This window comes from Meleagris gallopavo, chromosome 10 (assembly GCF_000146605.3).
Source record: "Meleagris gallopavo isolate NT-WF06-2002-E0010 breed Aviagen turkey brand Nicholas breeding stock chromosome 10, Turkey_5.1, whole genome shotgun sequence".
NCBI classification, from domain to species: Eukaryota; Metazoa; Chordata; class Aves; order Galliformes; family Phasianidae; genus Meleagris; species Meleagris gallopavo.
In genome coordinates, this window is record NC_015020.2 from 15,152,746 (window position 1) to 15,172,162 (window position 19,417).

The window sequence follows — 19,417 nt, forward strand, 5'->3', positions numbered from 1 at the left end:
ATGGATGATGGTGACAACAAATGCCCAGAGATGGCTAGAAGAATGAAAAGCAAAAGATGCAGGAATGCACTGCATCTATGTTAGTCTACTTACTTTGTGTGCATTGAATGAAATATCTATCTCTGATGAGTAACAACAGGGAAGCTGCTTAAACTTTTCACTTACGCTGTGTGTCATTGGCCAACTGGAAAATGACCATTCTTAGAAGCAGACACCAATATTTCACAGGTAACCTCTTCTGTGCTTTTCAGTAGACAAGCCTTCGCCCACCAGCCAGTTTTGCACATAAGTTGCATATTCTTCACAGAAACTGGGGAAATGAGCAAACACTGCTAATAAAACTTACCATTTGATGCATTTCTTACAGTGAGTGATGTGTAGGTTGTTGCAGCTTAGAAGCCACAGTGCAGAATCTGGATGGATTTTTTTTTAAGTGATGTGGGTTTGTTGCTCCAGCTTTGAGCAGGTGGAAAAATTGGCTTTGGTTTTCATTTATATTGTTTTAACAATGATTCTCAAAGTCTTTAAGGTTTTGTTAGTGGCCTGCTTTTTTATGGCAGTGACATCATACGAAAACCAGGTATTTATTCCTTTAGGGTTCTCCCCTCTGCCTGATTTGGGAGAACAGCAGTACGGGATTTTTTTATTAGATGGAAAGAGGAAACCACTCTGGGCAAAAAAGTCTACAGTCAGCAGAAGCAGCACTTTGTCTTCAAAGACTTAGATGCAAGACTCTCAAATGATTAATGTTCCTAATTCACATTTTTCTTGCAGATGCGATTACAAAAGAGATGTGGAGAGGAAATGACGTTTAAAAAATTGTTGGAAATGTATTTTCATAACAAGAAGCAGGAGCAACAGAAAACAATTTTCTGGCTGGTTTTACAAGAATAAAACCCACAATTACAAATTCAGATGCCAAACTGTGGGTAGATGTTAACATTTACAACACTAAAACTAGATAGTTCACTTTCCTAGAAAGTTTCTGTTTTTTTGCTCAACCTGAAAAAAACCCACCAACCAACTAATCAATTTGTTAGATAACTACATTAACCTAACAAATATCTCAATTCAAGCTCCATGTTTGAAAAATTGCCTAATTTTTCAACCCCAACACTAACTTTGCATTGCTTCTACCCATGAAATATCATAGACTCAAGAATTAGAATATGGCTATGATACCCAATTCCCATTTCCTGCCTTCTACAGCATAGAATCATAGAATCATAGAATGGCCTGGGTTGAAAAGGACCATAGTGATCATCTAGTTTTAACCCCCCTGCCATGGGCAGGGTCACCAACCACCAGACCAGGGTGCCCAGAGCCACATCCAGCCTGGCCTTGAATGCCTCCAGGGATGGGGCATCCACAACCTCCTTGGGCAACCTGTTCCAGTGTGTCACCACCTTCTGAGTGAAAAACTTCCTCCTAATATCTAACCTAAACCTCTCCTCCCTCAGTTTAAAACCACTCCCCCTTGTCATATCACTATCCACCTTCATAAACAGCCGTTCCCCCTCCTGTTTATAAGCTCCCTTCAAGTATTGGAAGGACACAATGAGCCTTCTCTTTTCCAAGCTAAACAAGCCCAGTTTCCTCAACCTTTCTTCATGGGAGAGGTGCTCCAGATCATCTTAGTGGCCCTCCTATGGACTTGTTCCAAGACCTCCACGTCCTTCCTGTACTGGAGACCCCAGGCCTGGATGCAGTACTGCAGATGAGGCCTCACAAGAGCTGAGTAGAGGGGGACAATCACCTCCCTCTCCCTGCTGGCCACTCCTTTTTTAATGCAGCCCAGAACACAGTTGTCCTTCCAGGCTGCAGGCGCACACTGCTGGCTCATGTCCAGCTCCTCATCCACCAGGACCGCCAAGTCTTTCTTCTCAGAGCATCTTTGGAGCAAGGCAACAAGACTTCCAGTTATCAATCACTGTTCAAAATTGGATAAACATAATGAGATTGGCATGGAGGACAGTCTATCAACACAGACAGCACTTCTGGATATCAAACAAGACTTTTCCCACATGTATGAGAAAATGCAAGAAAACTGATGAATTTAAATCAACCTGCATAAGCAAAACATAAAATGCTGCAATACATTTGAATAATCATCATGATATCTACGATTAACTGCAACATCAGAGTTTCTCCATGCTCTCAGTCACAAGGTACACAGTCGTCCTGGAAAAGACTAAAGGAGCAATACAATTTACTATAAAGATATTTCACAGGAGAAAGATCTTTCAGATTTATTTCCTAGGTACTAGAACCAAGTAAAACCCAAGCTGCATTGCTCAACAGGTGCAGAGAGGGTGCTTCAGATACACAAAGTTGGGTTTTGAAAGTGCAATGGAGCATCTGTCTAGGCATGCTTTAGTCCTCCTGACTGCTGACAATGTTTTCAAACTTGGCTTCCAAAAATGTCTTTGAATATGACTCTTCGGCATTGTAATTTGCTCTCCAGAGCGATCAAGGAATAAGAACTATGAATATATATGCATAGATACATGGATATATATACATATATAAATATGAAGACGTTCCTGGCTGGGTGAAATGGAGATGAGTGGTCACAGAACCAAAATGCTTACAGCTACAAGAGCCAGCTGCAAAACTGTTGTTAATAAAACCTGCCTATAGCAGTCTGATTCTAAGCTTGTCATGCACTTGTCCTGCACAAAGACTAATATAAATAAATAAACAAACAAACAGTGGCAGTTAAAAATTCCTGCTGAATTAAGTGACCATGAGATGCAAACACATCCAAGGGGCTGTGTGCGTGCTCACTAGTGCTCAGCAGAGTTCAGCACAACCAGCAAGCACTGCCTGACACACAGGACAGGGAGCTCTGCTGCCACCACTACTCTCAAAGGTGATCCTGAGTAAACACAAAGTTTGATAAACCCGCTATTGGAGTTTGACCTCATGTCTTGAAACAATACCTGTGAGATAAGACTTGTCCTTAGGAAGGCTTGTGAACAAATTGCAGCACCTCCCAGAGCCAGCTGAGAAAAGGAAGAGGCAGAATGCAGATGTCATACTCTCACACACATTTTTCCATCCACTTGGGGAAAAAAAAAAAAAGCATTGAAAAAGAATTTGCTGAGCTGGGAGGGGGTACTCGAATTTTCCTGTTTTGCTCTGATGTTGATGTAAAAATTCCCCTTTTGCCTTAAAAAAAAAAGAACGATCCACACTATTTGTTGAGAAGTTTTTGTAGAAAAAGCGCTGTGTATGGTAATTTTTGCTGAAAGTAAACCTCAGGTTTCCAACCATCTCTCAGCAGTAGCGTTTAGTATTAACAGATGTCTGGCGGGAATCTGCCTGAGACAGTGAACTTGTTCTGAATGGACACCAAGAAAAAGTGTTTAATTATTGCTTCATGAAATGCTTTCCTCCAGACCTCTTGGATTTGACTTACACCACACCGTTACTGACCACTTTATCTTCCAAGAAGCAATGATCACACTTGAAAAGCAGACGGAACTCCTGGGTAACACAATCTGCTTTTCCAGAGCCATAGCTTAGCTGTAAGAAGTGCTGGATGAAAGCACTTGGACTGGTGTTATAAATAGGGGAGATTTCATTTGTGAGTGTGCAAGCCTTGCTTATAATAGCAATAGCCTTGATGGTTGCAACCTTGAATGCATTAATTCAGTCTAGGGAAGGAACTGAAGATCCAAAGCAGATAATTAGTCCAAAGATAGCCATCTTAGCTGTTAACGTTAGAATGGCTGCAATCTCATATTGTGGTTTAGATATCTGCCTACACTTTCCTCTCCACTCTTTGCCGTTATCTTCACAGATACCTTTTATTTCCATATTGACTGCTTTACAGAACTGCTGCCCATCTATTCAGTTGCCATTACATAAGGCCCAGAGGCAGGCTTGACAAAGCCAGCCTGTAACTGAATGCGTCTCCAACAGTCAAGCATTCCTTTTCCCCCTGCCAATTCTCCACATCATGCAACATTTTAAGTTATTAAATTCTAAATAAAGGAGATTAAGAATGCCAAATTCTACACTGTGCTAAAAATGGTAATCAATATTTGTCAAGACAATAATGCCTTTAGGGCCAGAAAAGCATTATTCTTCAGACTTTTTTTTTCTTTTTAAAGAGACAGTTAATATTTTCCAGTAACTGTTGCATCAGGTCCAAAAGTTCTGGTTCAATTAGGGCATTTAAATTTTCACACCAAGGCAGGCGTGCTTCTCTCTCAAAATAGAAAAGTGCGTTGCCTTATTAATGCTGAATTTATTTGAAATACAATGCTTTCTTATTCAAAACAACAGAGTTTATATTAATTATGGGGTGATCAACATATGCGTCTATCAGCAAGGCAGCATTCCTTTTCTTAAAATATCAGAGGAATGTGATACCTATATACTTAAGCTATAATTCCAATTCCTGTCAAGCACTATTTTAATCTATTTTGCTCTGAGATTTTTATTTTTTATATTTTTAAAATAAGAAGATGGGTAATTGTTCTCCATGCAATTATTTTGAGATCCACGTTTATTACAAAAAAAGTAATTAATGCCTGAGAGCAGCGAATCAGACTGGTATTCAGGACAAGCCTTGTAAACACACAGAGAGTGGGCAGAGAATGTTTATCACAGTATTTTCCATTTTTATGAGGATGCAGTTGGTTATTATGACAAGGTGAAAGGTCTCAAAGCCTTCATTTTTAGGCCACAGGTGTTCTTTGTAGAGGGTTTTTTTTAATAAAGAGTATTATTAGTCTTTTAAATTAGCTCTTATTGAAAGTTACCACATCTGCGTTATGTGGTAATGAAGCCAGGGGGAGGTCATAGCAGGGGACTTGTGCTTGAAGAAAACATCTGGACATTGCTTTGACATTCACTAGCAACTTCTTGTATTTTATTAAGTAAGGAAATAATACTGAAATAAAATGCAAGACTCAAACGGTAAATAATGAAACAAAAATACAAGACCTTCAAAAAATCTAGCTGTGAAAAACAAACAAAAATCTTCCCCTTCTTTCACTCGCCTCTCATGAACTCTAACTGATGAGATTAATTACCCGTGCAAATGGCAGCATCAGTTAAGGAAGAAAAAAAAAAAGAGGTTCAGTGAGTACTAAACTCCTATCTGTAACACCACCATCATTTCGCCTTTCACAGGAGCAACTACTGTCATCTAAAATAAAAGATTGTTTGCACTGTAAATTTTGTATGCTGTCATTTTGTTTACTACATCATTTCAGAAAAAGGCGTGGTGACCTTGGAACATCCTTTATATAGGCTAGGCAATTTCTTCCTTCACTTCCCACTGGCTGATAGAAGCAGAGACTTTGTTTCCTACACAGCAATTACACTTATCTCTTCCAGTGACAGGAGTAAGAAAAAGTCTACTTGCAACAAAAGTAGGATTTTAAAGTTTGCAAGATCTTCAAGAGGAAGATGCTGAATAACTGCACCACGGTTCGTAATCACCACAGCTGACAACCAAATATTTAGGAACTATCGCATTAGGAAACTTGGCTGGGACAGAGAATTGTTCAGCTCTATAGTGCATGCAGTAAGGAATGTTTATAGGGTAATGTTTACAGTACGCAGAAGAAATCCTAAACAGTGTTGTACCCACGCTCACTATATTTTCTTGTTTGAAGTGCTTGCCTACAAATGCAAACCACATTTCTATTCTGCTCAAGTTCTTACACCGCACTCATCACCGCAGTAACGGAGCATCTTCCAGTTCCACAGTCATCTGTCACGTCATTTGTTCTCGCAGGCAGAGAAGCAGGTATGCATCAATCCATTGTTTTAATGCCAATTTTCTGTTTGATTTTAATATTAAACAACTTTTCATTGACACTTCCCACACAATGTATATCCTCTGGAAAGTTATTATATTTCTGGCCGGAAAGCCCAATGAAAATTCTAAAGGCTTATTTATAAACGTATTTGGTTACAGCCATATGAAATGATTGCAGATGAGCTACGCTGCAGCTCACTCCTCCCCTCCACAACCACAATAGCTGCAAATGAAGTTCAGGATACTGCATGACAACATGTTCTAGAAAAAGATCACTTCGCGTGAATGTAACATACAAATATTAACACAGGACACCATACAAATATTAACACAGGACACCAGACTTCTTTTTTTTTCCCCTTCCCACTGGGCGTTTTATTTTAGAGCATTTGCATTAGGTAATCAACTGAAACACTTCAACAACAGAAAGCTGGCAGCATAATAAGGAAAAATGGAGATTATTTCTCAAACAGCTGTGACAAAATGGTTTCAAGTTGGAATAGTATTGCACAAACGAATCAATTTACGGAGAGTGAGAGGGAGCGAGCATCTTCAACATGGATTGTGAGGAAAAAAGGCACTATTTAGCTGTGTGTGTATTTAAAAAGAAAAGAATCATGAAGAACAATCCATGTTTTTCAAAATTACATTCAGTACTACTTTAGAAATGCTCACAAACCTGCCTTTTTTTTTCTTTTTTTTTCTTTTTTTTTACAGAAGCTACAGAAAGCTGCTGATGTAGATACAAGACAGTACAAGGGTATAAACATTTATAATTATGCTCCAGAAAAGTCTTCACGAAGAGGGCTCTTCCTATAAATACTGCTGCAGAAACTACCTAGTTGCATAGGCTTAAAGTAAAGGATGCATCCATGCAACTCAGTAGCGCTGCAGTTTCTTTATCTCCAGTAGTCATAAAATAAGCTCTAATTTTGAAGAGCTAAATTGGCAGTGCATTTGAATCAGGTTTTTCCACTGACTGCAAAGCAGCACAGTTCAGTCAGCATCATCTATATAACTCTTGTCACATACTCATTTAGCAACACCAGGTAATCTTAATGGAAAATGTTAACAGAATTATAGTAGAAAACAACTGAATTTTCCCTGATATTAAAATTGGACTGCTCTGAGATCATAAACAAGGAAATGTATATTCCTGTAACACAAAAATAGCCACGTATCTTCAAAAAAGTTAAGTACCCAGAGAAAAGGCATTTCAAATGACCTGGATGAACTGCTTCTTCCTCTGTTATAATTGTATAGCAATCATTTTTTGTGCCTGTTTGAAAATGAAGCTATGATTACACCATTAAAGACTGTACGAAAATAAATCCAGAGTGAACTGGAATGTATACACATATGACATCCTGCACCCTAGAACTGCTTGTAGATGTCTGCTTGTAGATGCACAAGAAAACAGGAATGAAATTCTTGCTGCATGGATGCAGAATTGTTATGGGAAGGAGCAAGGAACACTGTTGCTCTCCTGTCAGCACTGCCCAGTATATTTCAAGTGCTCCAGGCACGCTGGAGTTATGGCTATGTAGTTGTCAGCATAGCTGAACCAAGTGCCATATACTGACAAACATGAGTTTTAACAGGGCTAGAATTTTGCACAAAATCTGAATGTTTGTTTGTACAAAAAGTACAGAACAGTGTAGCAGGATCTACTCTCAACTATAATTTTAAGCATTTCAGCTCCTTTCAAATGAACTTAGCCCAGCAAAAATCAAATCTCACTCCTGTGCAGTGTCTGCAGTGACTTCGGTTAAAAGATCTGTGTTCAGGAGGCTGCGTAGTAAGTCTAATGAACCTGCAACAACAGAAGTCTACGTATTGCTGCTTTTCATGTTAACTCGTTAAGGGGAAATGCACAATATAAATTCTGTTCATATACTGCAAAATATTTTTAGTACTGACAGACAGCAGGTTATTCATAATTCTTAAAGCTCGTTTTCCTAAACTCTCTGCTTTGGACAGTTCTTATTTCAAGAGTCCAAAAAAGTTCACAGTTGACTAGATGGCATCACAAGATATAAAAGCAGACCATTTGCCTCCTTTCTGTGTTCCACGGGCAGTAAAGTTTTCAGAGTACACCTAAAATTATTACCTCTCCATTTGTAGCTAGCATTATTTAAAAATAATTAAGCTCGTTTGCCTCCACCCTGTCAGTTCACAGCAAAGAACAGGAAGTAAATCAAATGTCTTATATGAACTATGAAAAATATATTGCTCTTTGAATTAAAAAATAAAACGTTTTCTTCTACTGTTACTGAAGACTCCTCTAAGAAACCTTAAATCCTGGGGGGGGGGGAAAAAAAAAAAAAAAAAAAACTTTTAAAATTGCTTATGAAATAGAAGACTTCTATATATCAAATAGGCTTTGCCTACTGTTTTCTTGTCAATACAGATATATTTGCATAAATACCTTTTTCATTACTTAGGCGAATGTTGTATATTTTCACTTAGTAAATGCTTCTGTTCTCTTAAAAAGGTGCTCTTCTGAAAAATTTTGAAGTCAACTCAAGAATGGAAACCAATCCAAATTATAATGAAGGAAAACAATTTACTCAATACATCTAAAATAGAACTATCACTTTGTAGATAATCTTCACTGGGATTATAAATATTTCTTTAATTTTATAACAAAGCGGTAACTTTTTTTGAAAGTTTTTAGATCTCCATTTGCTACGTCCTACATAAGACTCCTCAGCTCCTTCCTTTAGCTAGGATACATGTTTCCATGTGTGAACACATTCTCAAGTATGTTGGCATTATTAATGACATCAGTTGAAAAGAGCTGGAAAAGGAAATCTTTTGCAGAGTTCACACTATATAAATGGTAAGCTACCAGAAGGAACTTCCCTGATTATTTGGGAAGAACAATGAGGTCTATTTTTGAAATTCAAAAAGAAAATCCAAGAAAACAAAGAAAACACAAGATGTACTTGACAGTCCCTCATTATCCTGTCTGTTATTGGACTGTTGCTTTTGGCTGCAGAATACCCAGTTCACAGACCATTTTCCATTTCTTCTGTTGTCGTTACAAAACAAACTGGCTAAAGAAACTCCACTTAGTAATTTTAAACTAAGCCTTCAGCATCATCCCTTAGGAATCAAAACCTTAAATCCCCCCCACTTTTTTACTCCTAACTTTGTCTCCTCTGTGCCTTCTCTCCTATCATACTCAATGAGAAGCACTTTAAGAAAAGGCAGGTGTAAGATGTGTAAATACTCGTATTTAAGAAAATCCAATAGGAAACAAATTCTTATAGTTCTCCACTGCCGTTTGCTATAATGCAGTGGCCCCAAACATCTGTTCTCAAATTTCAATTTACTTGATCTACCAGGTGTTTCACATTGTTAATAACGGCAACTCACAAATTTACAATAGTCACATAAGGCAGTTACATAAATACAATTATGTCAAGTTCACTGCATCTTTCTCAACCAGACTACACATCACGTTTTTCTTCTTTTCCTCTTAATATAACAAAAGGATGAAAGCTACGTTTCTGTAAAGAGAATCCCTGGATGACATTCTAGTTTTAAAGTCATAGAGGTCACTGAAGTGCATTTCAGCAATATCCAACAGTTAACCAGGAAGTGATGTCTTTTTACTTTACACGTAACAGAACTGGTGCAAAAAAAACCACTTCAAACTAGTTACTTTAAACCTTTTGGTCCAAATACATAAAATAAGCAGTATTTACAGCATTTTACTCCTTTTGTAAATGCAATGCTTTAAAACACATTATAAAGCACCTTAGTAAAAATATTCTACAGGTAAAAGTATTGAAGTAGTAGGAAAACCCTAACCATACCACAGCTCACTAATGGAGTCATAATATGGATTCACCAATACCTCAGCTTACAATAATTACAAAGAATCCATGGAGAAACTTTATACTGATTTTGTTATTTTTATACCACTGTGCAAGTATTGACTATAACTGCAGACAAAACCAACTTTCCTTGCAGTTTTCCCAACCTCGGTCAAGTGGTGGTGGGCATAAAGAACAACAACAACAAAAAATCCCACTGCTGATTCTTTAACTTTTTACAATATTGATGTGGAAATGATGTTTTAACACTAACAATTAGTGGCAATTTCTTTTTAATAAAACCACAAATATAAATATGGGCAATTCCAGCGGCAGCAGCATTTCTCAGCAGAACATGATTAACTATCCCAATCAATACCGTGTGACAAAAACAAAGCACAGATGTCAACCAGTTATTAACACTACTCATATAGTATACAACCAAGATTTCCATGTTGAAAGCTGGGAAAAATGACTTCCTCTTCACAAAAGTATAAATGAAAATAAATTGCTCTGAAAATTAAAAAAGAGCATTAACAGAAGCTTTTTTTTTCCTTTATATTTTCAACTAGAACTGCTGTGTGTTAATTGCTCCAAATTAAAGTGAAGATTTCTTCAGGTAAAGGGTATTAACTCCCACTGAAAGTATTAGTTAGATAAAAGACACGAAGCTTTTGCTTCTGGATTACCAACATAGTTAGTATCCAACGCCCTGGAGGTGATCCACAGCCCGCTTTTCTCGGACCTATGGAGAAACATCTTGGAGGTCTAAACAAGCAATCTAGTTTCCATGGCTGAGGACTAAGATGATGATGTGACCAAAGATTTAGGTCCGTAAATCTAAAAGTATTACGTTCTTAGTTTGATTTAGGGTAAATCTTTTCATAGAAAAAGTTTTGAGCCAGGATATACAATTCTCCATCTTTTTCCCGAACTGCGTGTGCTCTGACAAACTGAAATTGCTCCAGTGCAAATTCATAGAACTCATTCTCCATTTTCCAGATTTCAGACTGTTGTAGCTTGGCAATAGTTTCTTTTGTGGGAAGTTTTTTCTCAGTTGTTTTCCTAAGATGAGACTTCTTTCCTAAATGCAAAATGAAAGCAATAACTTCACTTCAAAGTTCACATGATGAAAAAATGTAAACAGTCCTTTTATTTACAGAGTTTTACACGCTCAGTATGCTGATAAACTGTACTAGAAGTGACACAACTTAATCCAGAGTTTATTAACATAATATGTGGGGCTGGAACATTGCAGTCTCTCACTAAATGTTAATGAATTTTGAATCAGTTCTTACAATTCTTCCTTCTTAGCCTAATAAACCCAGTGAACGAACATTTCATTCAAGGAACAGGATTACTTCACATAATGTACTTGGAGCAAGATTAGTCCTACAAAATTAATTATTTAGATGTTAATCTGGTATCAAATGTTAAGAGTTTTACAAACTGCAGAGCCGGATACTTCCCTCATTAGAGAAAGATGACAGAAGTGATGGCAGTACTTTCTTTAAGAAGCGCTATCTGTTGTTTTATATGAAATTTAATTATATTAAATTTGTCAATACTACATAAGTTGCATGGCCAGCTCCCAGAAAGTGATCTCATTATGACAGAAACACTTGGACCTTTGTATCCCATGTAATCAAATGGTTTTGGGAAACAAAACAATCTTGCATCGAGAACGCTTTCATGTAGAGAGAAATAAATTCACAGAGAACTAAAATGCAAATACTGTGTGAAGGACAGTGGTTTGTGTGCTGGCAAAAGGTGCAGAGCAAAGTAAGAAAGTCAATCAAAGATGTGAAATAGTTTCAACAGAAGAAAGGACTCAGGTCAGAATTCTTCAACACTTTCCCCCACCCCCAAGATTCTTGTCAGTCTGTGGCAAGTTTCTGAGGACTTTTTAAAAGTCAGCTGATGGAAGAATAATTCTCCAAAGAACAAAAGTTACCCACCAAAGTGCATTTTGCTCACTGTTGGGACCTGATGATATTCTTACAAGTTTCTGCCGACGTGAACTAACGGCCACCTCCAGAAACCAGATACTGACCTTTAAGTATTTAATTAAGTATTCATGAGCTGTATGGAACTTCAGTCTGACACAGAAATCCTATGATACACACTGTATAACAGCATTCAGAGTTCTCCACAAAACTCACTGTTTCTCAATACGATGCGTACAATTTTTCATGTTAACTTTTCACAGTTTATGTGATATCATTTTGCTCTCTGTGTCTTAGCCTTCCTTAACTAAATTACCCAGAGGCAGTCTTCAAAACAACTTCTGCATTATCAGTGACTGATTTTAAAAATGTTAGAGCTAAAGAGAATTTACTTCAGTTTTTGAAATCCCTGCAATAGAACAAATTTAAGGAAGCCACTTGAACAAAACACATCTGTTTTTGTGTTTAAAATTCATTTTTCTCCCACTTCATTACTTGAAGATCTGAATTTTCATTTTGAACGCAGGTGCTTTTTTGTTGCTGTTTTTGAAATGAAAGCCCATCTAAAACAAAACTCATTTTGCACAGTTAACTAGGCTGTACCAAGAACAGAATTTCAAGAGGGCTTCCTAGGAAACAGAAATCTTCCACTACCAACCACTTCACATAACTGAAACTCTAGCCTTCAACCTTTCAAAAGTGTTCTGACAAACATCTGCCCCAATTTCCTAAGTATATATTTTGAGCATCTGTGATTTGCAAATGTGGCATACCTGATACAATTGCTTTTACCCCAATCTTCAGCATTACAAATTGTATAAGACAGTGTTTTCTTTAAAGAGTTCCTCTCTTTTGTAGGAACATCATTCAGCTGAGAGGCAAACTTCATGGACTTTTAAAACTATTTATGTAGATTTAAATAATTCACATTTTAAATAGTGATAAGAGGATGAAAGAGATACAGAAATCAACCATTTAAATACCTGTCCGGTACAGTTCTGTGGCACCCCTGAAGAACCGGGGCAAAGCTGCCTCCAATAACATGATGAAATCTTCAAGCTCTTCAGTAACTCCCACGAGGAAGTATTCATTAATCAGGTTGTACTTGGCTTGTTCCAAAGCCCATCTGCTCCCCACATTCCTAAAATGGCAGAGGACAATTACAACAAGTTCTGATGTAAGCCAACAATCCTTGGTCCCTAGATGAAGATTACTTCATAACAGGACCTTTCTTATATAAGAAAGGTGAGATCCAACTATTTCTACCTTTATTTCCCTTCCCCATTTCTATTGTCTGTGCTCACATCTAAAATTTCAGTGTATGCTATGCGGTTACTGTCTCTACTACTCCAATTTTCAGAGGATTTGCATTTTCTTCACTTTCACATTAGTTACCACAAACGATTCTGGTAAGAATACACCTTCCCTCTTGCATCCTATAAGCCTAATTGTGTACTAGAAAGTCACTGTAGTTAATGGGAGGACTTCCCTATTGAGCAACAAAGAGAAATTGAACTAACATATTCCTCTTTTTATAGCTCTAGTCAAGGTGAAAAATATAGGTTCATACTTCTTTCTTTTCCTGCTTGTTCACCTGTCTGACCAACAGGCACAGAAAAATGACTTCCCAAGTGATCACTTGCTTTGCTTATGATAAATTAATTCCATTTGGATGAACGGTAACTGTGATAAATAATTCTCCTTGATTTCACTCAGAACCTTTCAAATCATTTTTGTGTTGGTTTTGTTTTTTCATATATTACTATTTTCTCTGTTACAGTACTAGAATGCAATTATTTTATGTGAGCAAGCAGTTTTCTAATTTTCATTTGCTAAACAGTTCTTTAAAGTCTGGGCCATTGTTATAAAACATCAGTATTGACAGATGGACACTATTTGCTTTTCTTCCAGTTACTGCTATGTAACATTAACTACAGAATGTCTGGTAGAGGTTTAAGTAGGTAAATTTATCCAGAACTCAAATACTTCATCTTCTGCAAAGACTCTAGCAGCTGGAACCAGGTATCCACATTCAGAAAGACAGATACTGTAGCCTGATGGAACAGAAAAATTTAAAGACTCCACATCTACAAAAAATAATTGTTTAAAAAATGAAATCATTTGTTTTTCTTCAGGGCACTGCTGACACAGTATTTTAACATACTGCTTTTTTAAAGTACTGCAAGGTTGCTTCAGTAAAATGCTTTTCAAAGCGCCTTCAGAAGAAAATACATTAGTAACGTACCTTCTGTTAAACTGCATCCAGTTCTTCATGCTTTCCCCAGTTGTACTACACATTCAGATTTGTTAAAATCAAATTTGAGTGGTGACAAACATAACTAACTTAAGCCACATTTATCTCCTTACCAGCACTCGGAGCTGTGGCCACAGAAGAATGGAATTTGAAGCCAAAGTTTCTCTGGAGCACAGTCTGAACCTCCAGCTGCCACACATTCATCAAAGGTCTGGAACAGAGACAACACAGAGCTGAGTATGTGTATCAAGCATCTTGACCTTGTTAGCTGCTAGATGTATGGGGACCAAAAAACACAAGAAATGCAAAAGAAAAAATAAACTACTTTTTTCAATTCTTGCTCAAACAGTATTTTACTGGGAGGACCTCATTGTCCAAATTAAAATAGTATTTGGAAAGCCTTATAAATGGAAATAACAACTGGATTTTACTTGTGCCCCTCACAAAGGTTGTTTATCAAAACAAGCAAAAACAGCCATTAAGTGCTAGTATTGTCATTTTTTCATTACGAGAGAAGTTACTAAACATACAGTGACAAATGTCACCACATACTGGAACAGCTGGATCTTCAGAGCATAGAACACTGTGCCATTTCTACTTTAAATTAAAGTATGTTCTATTACATTTTAAATATTATGGCAAAGAACTAATCAGGAGTGAAAGAAAGTTGTTCACTGGGTAACTAAACAATCCAAACAACAGCACTGACATGGGCAGGCAGCTGTAGTAACACAAGAGTTTTGATTACAGTAACACAGTTACAATAAAAACTCCATTAGCACTGTAAAGAATTTCTAAGTATTTTATTCAGTCAGCATAAAAAATAACATCATAGAATATTTTTAATCAAGATGTGAGCTACTTACCTGGGATAATTTTTTTTCAAATTTAATAACTAGTAAGTGATCACATAGACAAGTTTTTAGATTATTTTTTTCTGTGCAATTACAATTTTCCATTCAAACCAGGAAAGTAAAAATGCTTTTGTTTAATTCTGCCATGTTAGAACAAGGACAGTGTCCTTTGTCCTTTGCTTTTATTTTGAGGTAAAGATCCCAAAGTAATGTGAAAAATGTAAGAATACCATACAAAACAGGGATTAACCAACCTGTGGTGTCTTGTTCTGCACTGTGCTCTGAGTATCAAATAGCTGATACGTGTCACACATCACAGATGAAGACACAGTTTGACTAGGAAAACAGGACATTGGTATGCATTCGCTAGAATAGTCCTCCAGAGGAATTCTGGTCTGATTCACCATTAAAAATTTAGTGCACCAACGTTACCTAAAAATTAAATTGTTAAAATGCATCTCCCAGCTTACAAATGTATATACTAAATATGAACTGGCCCCAACCAAAAGAATAGTTTCCTTGCTTATTCCTGGAGGATATTTTATAGTTAGAATGTGTAAGAGAAAGCAAAGATGATACAGCAGTTCCCTTCCTCACTTCCTCTTCCATACATATCTTGACTGTTCCGTCCAGAAACTTTAAGAAATACTTTACAGCCTCTGTTCTTGGAGCCAAGCAAAGTATAACTTTTCAAGTACAGAAGTATAGAAAGAAAATTAAGAATTCTCCCACATATATGGTGTGGTACGGATGGGGAAGGTTAATGGTAAAATGAATATTGAGATGCCACTTAGTAAAGGCACAATGAATTTGAATGTTGAAACTATATTTTTGACCTTCGCTAATTTTAACATGAATAGCTATCATCGTTTCTGTCTTAACAGAATCAGAACACACATCAGTCACTGTTACAGACACTGTACTTGAATCAGTCTGTTGTTGAATTTACTGAATTTTATCTAATACGTGTGAAAATGACACAGTCTGCCTACGTAACAGTTCTATCGAAACACTATGGAAAAGTGCTTTACCCAATCAATAGACAATGAAAGAAGCCCTAAGATTAAATCAGTTCACTTCCAATGAACTAGAAATGCTTGCAGGACAAGTTATGTCTGTATGTCGGTGACAAAAAAAAAAAATAATAAAAATAAAAAGCAAGCAAACAAAACTATTAACGCAGTGTGTCAGAACATGAGGAACAGAACAAAGCGCGCCATTTCAACGACGGCTCTGCCGGCTTCCCGCCTGTGCCAGGAGGGGGCGCCAAAGCCCGGGGAGCGGCACGGCGGAACCGGGCAGCGGCGGGAGGGGATCAGCACGCATTTCGTACTTCGCTTTTCGTTGTCCTGGGTCAGGACGCCGTGCATAACAATCTACTTTACCTTCTTATCCCCCTGCTTTCTCCTTCGTAGCCCTGGTCTGTAATCGTCTCCAAAGCGCAGAAAGTAATAGTAAGAAACCAGTCGTTCTATGGGATCTCTTATGACGTTTATGTAAATTGGTTTCTTTTTAACGCCAAATCTAAAGTAAAAGAGGGGGAAAAAAGTCTTTTAAAGTGAAATCAAACCTTCTCGTCAAATACTTAGGTGTCAGCCTCTATAACACAACGGAAATCTATCTACAGAGCAGATGCTTGTGAGAGGAAGTTTAATGCTTGTTCCTCCCACCCCCCAGTACAGGAAGGTGGATGTGAAAGTCAGTTCAATTTCAGTTCTCAGTGATTTTTTTTATTTATTTAATGAAACAAAATGGAAATATTCTTGCAGAACAGATACCAAGCATTTGCAAAACTATCCTGACTCTAGAAATGCCTCTATGAATTTGTTAATGATAAATAGACATTCGGTACTGAACTCCTGCCTCCTGCTGCTGCCCTGCCAACCCACACTGCAGTGAGGAAGGGCCCTCCTGGCCGGGCTCCAGCTGGAAAAGACATGAACTCTTGGCAGCAGAGGGACAACTCTGAGCCCACCCATTACCAGGGCTGATTCTGTATGGCTCTGCTTATTAAATATGAGCTTAAGGCAATGTCTGTAATCATACTGATTTCTCTATCAAAGATATTTCTTTTTCCTCAGATATCTACCTATGCTAACTTTTATTTACTGGCACAAACTGGAAGCTTGATGAAATGAGTTGGTAAGCTCACAGGACACAAGAGAAAGACCAGCCACCTGTGAAAATCCCAACTAACTACTGCTCATCCAAGGAAATGTAGCACTTGTCAGATTTCCATCGCTAGAGGGCAGCAATATCCCAGATGGAGCCAAACGGCTGCACTACAGATAAATTAGTGGTAACATACTTTGCAAAGTCCAAATAAGATACATGTCCATGGTAAAATCCTGGTTTCATTTCCTTCCAGGAAGTCACATTCTTCACAAATCGAACCTGTAAAAGCAGACAGCAGATTTTCTGTGCAGCTGGAACACATTAAGCTACGCCTAACACAGTTGGGGCATCTTGTTATTTTAAGTAAAAGCTTACGATGCATTAGAAGAACAGTCTAAAGTAACTTTGAAATATTTTGAAATAATTTGTGCCAAATAAAGTTCGACTCTTCTGCAAGCATACATATGACTCATTTTAGATAATCCCAATTTAATGATCTGAAACTAAGCAAAAGCAGCATACAGCCAGCATAAGAGCAATTCAATAAATGCTATAACAAAATTAACAATGCAAACAATTTTTTGTCAGTCTCTCTTATTTGTAATTTGAGAGGAATGCAGAATTTTGTTGACTTGCATAAATGCAAATATAGCTTTGATGGAATCATTTGGCCTGTATTCATTTCTTCAAGTAACAGCATCCCACATTTACAAACATTTTCTTAGACCTATTTTACTGGGACACGTGAAACAAATCTGATGGTTTATTTGCTTCCTCTCCCAAATGCAATTCATGAGTAATCCAGAAATTCTGTAGATTTATAAAAAGTAAATTAGATCTACAGTTTATCACCTTGAATAGTTACTTCAAGTTTTGTTTCTCAGCGAAACTTCCATGTTACAGTACGAATTAGCCCTTAAACAAAGGCTGATAGAGCCAGTACCAGTAAACATAATAAAAAACAGAAACAGCTTTACATTACAAAGGTAAAAACACCCAAAATATGTCCCAAAGCAGAAAATATGATTAAGTGGGACATAACAAATCCTGATATAGCTTGCCTTTATCATGTGAGCAGAATATTTTACCATTAAAGCATTTAGCTCTGAAAATTATTTTAAAACTAGTGAATTGGATAATAAAAAAGTAAAGTTGTACTGCTCAATCTGTATGATGATGCTACACCATTTCTGAAGGTGAAAACTGGAAGACAGATCTTTGTTCCCCCATGTATCTATAGTATCTTCTTTGTTATACAGTGCACAAATTAGAATGATACTGAGGTCAAAAGAAAAACAAAGTCATAAAACAGAAGTTTGAGAGCTCAAGACAACACATTAACACCCTTTCTAAGGTGTAATATGAGAGCTTCTCCAGAAGTAATGCTTCCTGTTTTATTATGCTGACCCACAGTGTCAGAGGTGAATGTTGGTGGCACAGCAGTAGAGGTTAAGACTTCCCACCAATACCCCATTATAGTTTGTTGCTGTGTGACAGATGGCAGCAGAGAGGCAGTCGGACAGAATGGTGTCTGACATGGAGGCATGGATGAAGCAAAGGTGTGTCACTGAATTTGTCCACGAGGAAAAAAAAGCACCCACTGACATTCATCACCACTTGCTGAACACTGATGGAGACCAAACAGTGGATGTGGGCACAGTGAGGCAGTGGGTGGTGTGTTCCAGCAGTGGTGACAGCAGGCCACCTCCACTGATGCTCATTTTTACAAGCACAGCATGCAGGCTCTTGTTCATTGCTCATGAAAATGCACAGCTAATGGTGGTATCTGTGTTAATAGTGTTTTACAGACCATAGTTTGCTCTATCAAATAGTGTTATTGTGCTTTTCACATTTATTCTTGTTTCCATGGAAATAAATAGGGAGCATTACTTTTGGAGAGACCTATGTGGATTCAAAGAGTCACAAAAACATGAAAAAAACACAAACCAATGAAGATTTCAAAAGCTAGGACTGGACTGTTACTGGTTCCTCAGAAGTGCAAAAATTGCAATCAAGGACTTAACATGGTTGATAATCATTTACTTGTTTCCTCAAACACTGACTCTTGGACTCAGGTAAAACAAATGGATATCAGTTTTTAATAACACACAGTACTAATTTTCAGTGCACAAGTTTCACAGTCTGTGGCATTTCACAATTTAAACCATATATTGCACATGAAAAACTACAGTAAATCTATCTGAAAAACACTGCACAACATTATACAATGGTGTTTTATAAACTGCACTGGCTTTCAGCCTTGTTTTGTCTGCAGCAGGTATGATAATATAGTTATGCCAGTTTGAATTCAGCTGAACTACCGATGCTACTACTGAAACAAACCCTACTTTCATTGATGACACCTTTCTAAGATTAAAGACAAGATATTTTTAATGGAGAGCCTCAAGAAGTTTCTTCAGTGCACATTATCATCCCCCCCCAGGACCCAAAATATCAGTTAGTTGCTACAATTCTGCAAGATAATCAGTTATATTATGTATTTTGTATAATTTGGCATGCAAGTAAAAGGACTCATTTTAATTATGCTTCCATGAACAAGTTTTCTGATGTACCAGCTAGATTTCAGTTCATACCAGACACAGAAAAATGTTAACTGCAAATTCCCAAGGGTCACTTGTATCTTA

At 37.4% G+C, this 19,417-nt stretch overlaps 1 protein-coding gene across 1 annotated transcript in view; it reads right to left on the reverse strand.

The window, feature by feature from the left end:
* Positions 1-6,123: 6,123 nt before the first annotated feature.
* The window catches only part of HS2ST1 (heparan sulfate 2-O-sulfotransferase 1), a gene marked incomplete at its 5' end in the record, with an annotated part of 35,684 nt that continues 22,390 nt past the window's right edge, over positions 6,124-19,417 (reverse strand). Inside the window, 5 exons of the mRNA XM_031554854.1 lie at positions 6,124-10,687; positions 12,533-12,690; positions 13,917-14,014; positions 16,043-16,181; positions 16,966-17,051. Coding sequence (XP_031410714.1) covers positions 10,461-10,687; positions 12,533-12,690; positions 13,917-14,014; positions 16,043-16,181; positions 16,966-17,051 — 708 coding nt within the window. The remainder of the gene's footprint in view (positions 10,688-12,532; positions 12,691-13,916; positions 14,015-16,042; positions 16,182-16,965; positions 17,052-19,417) is intronic.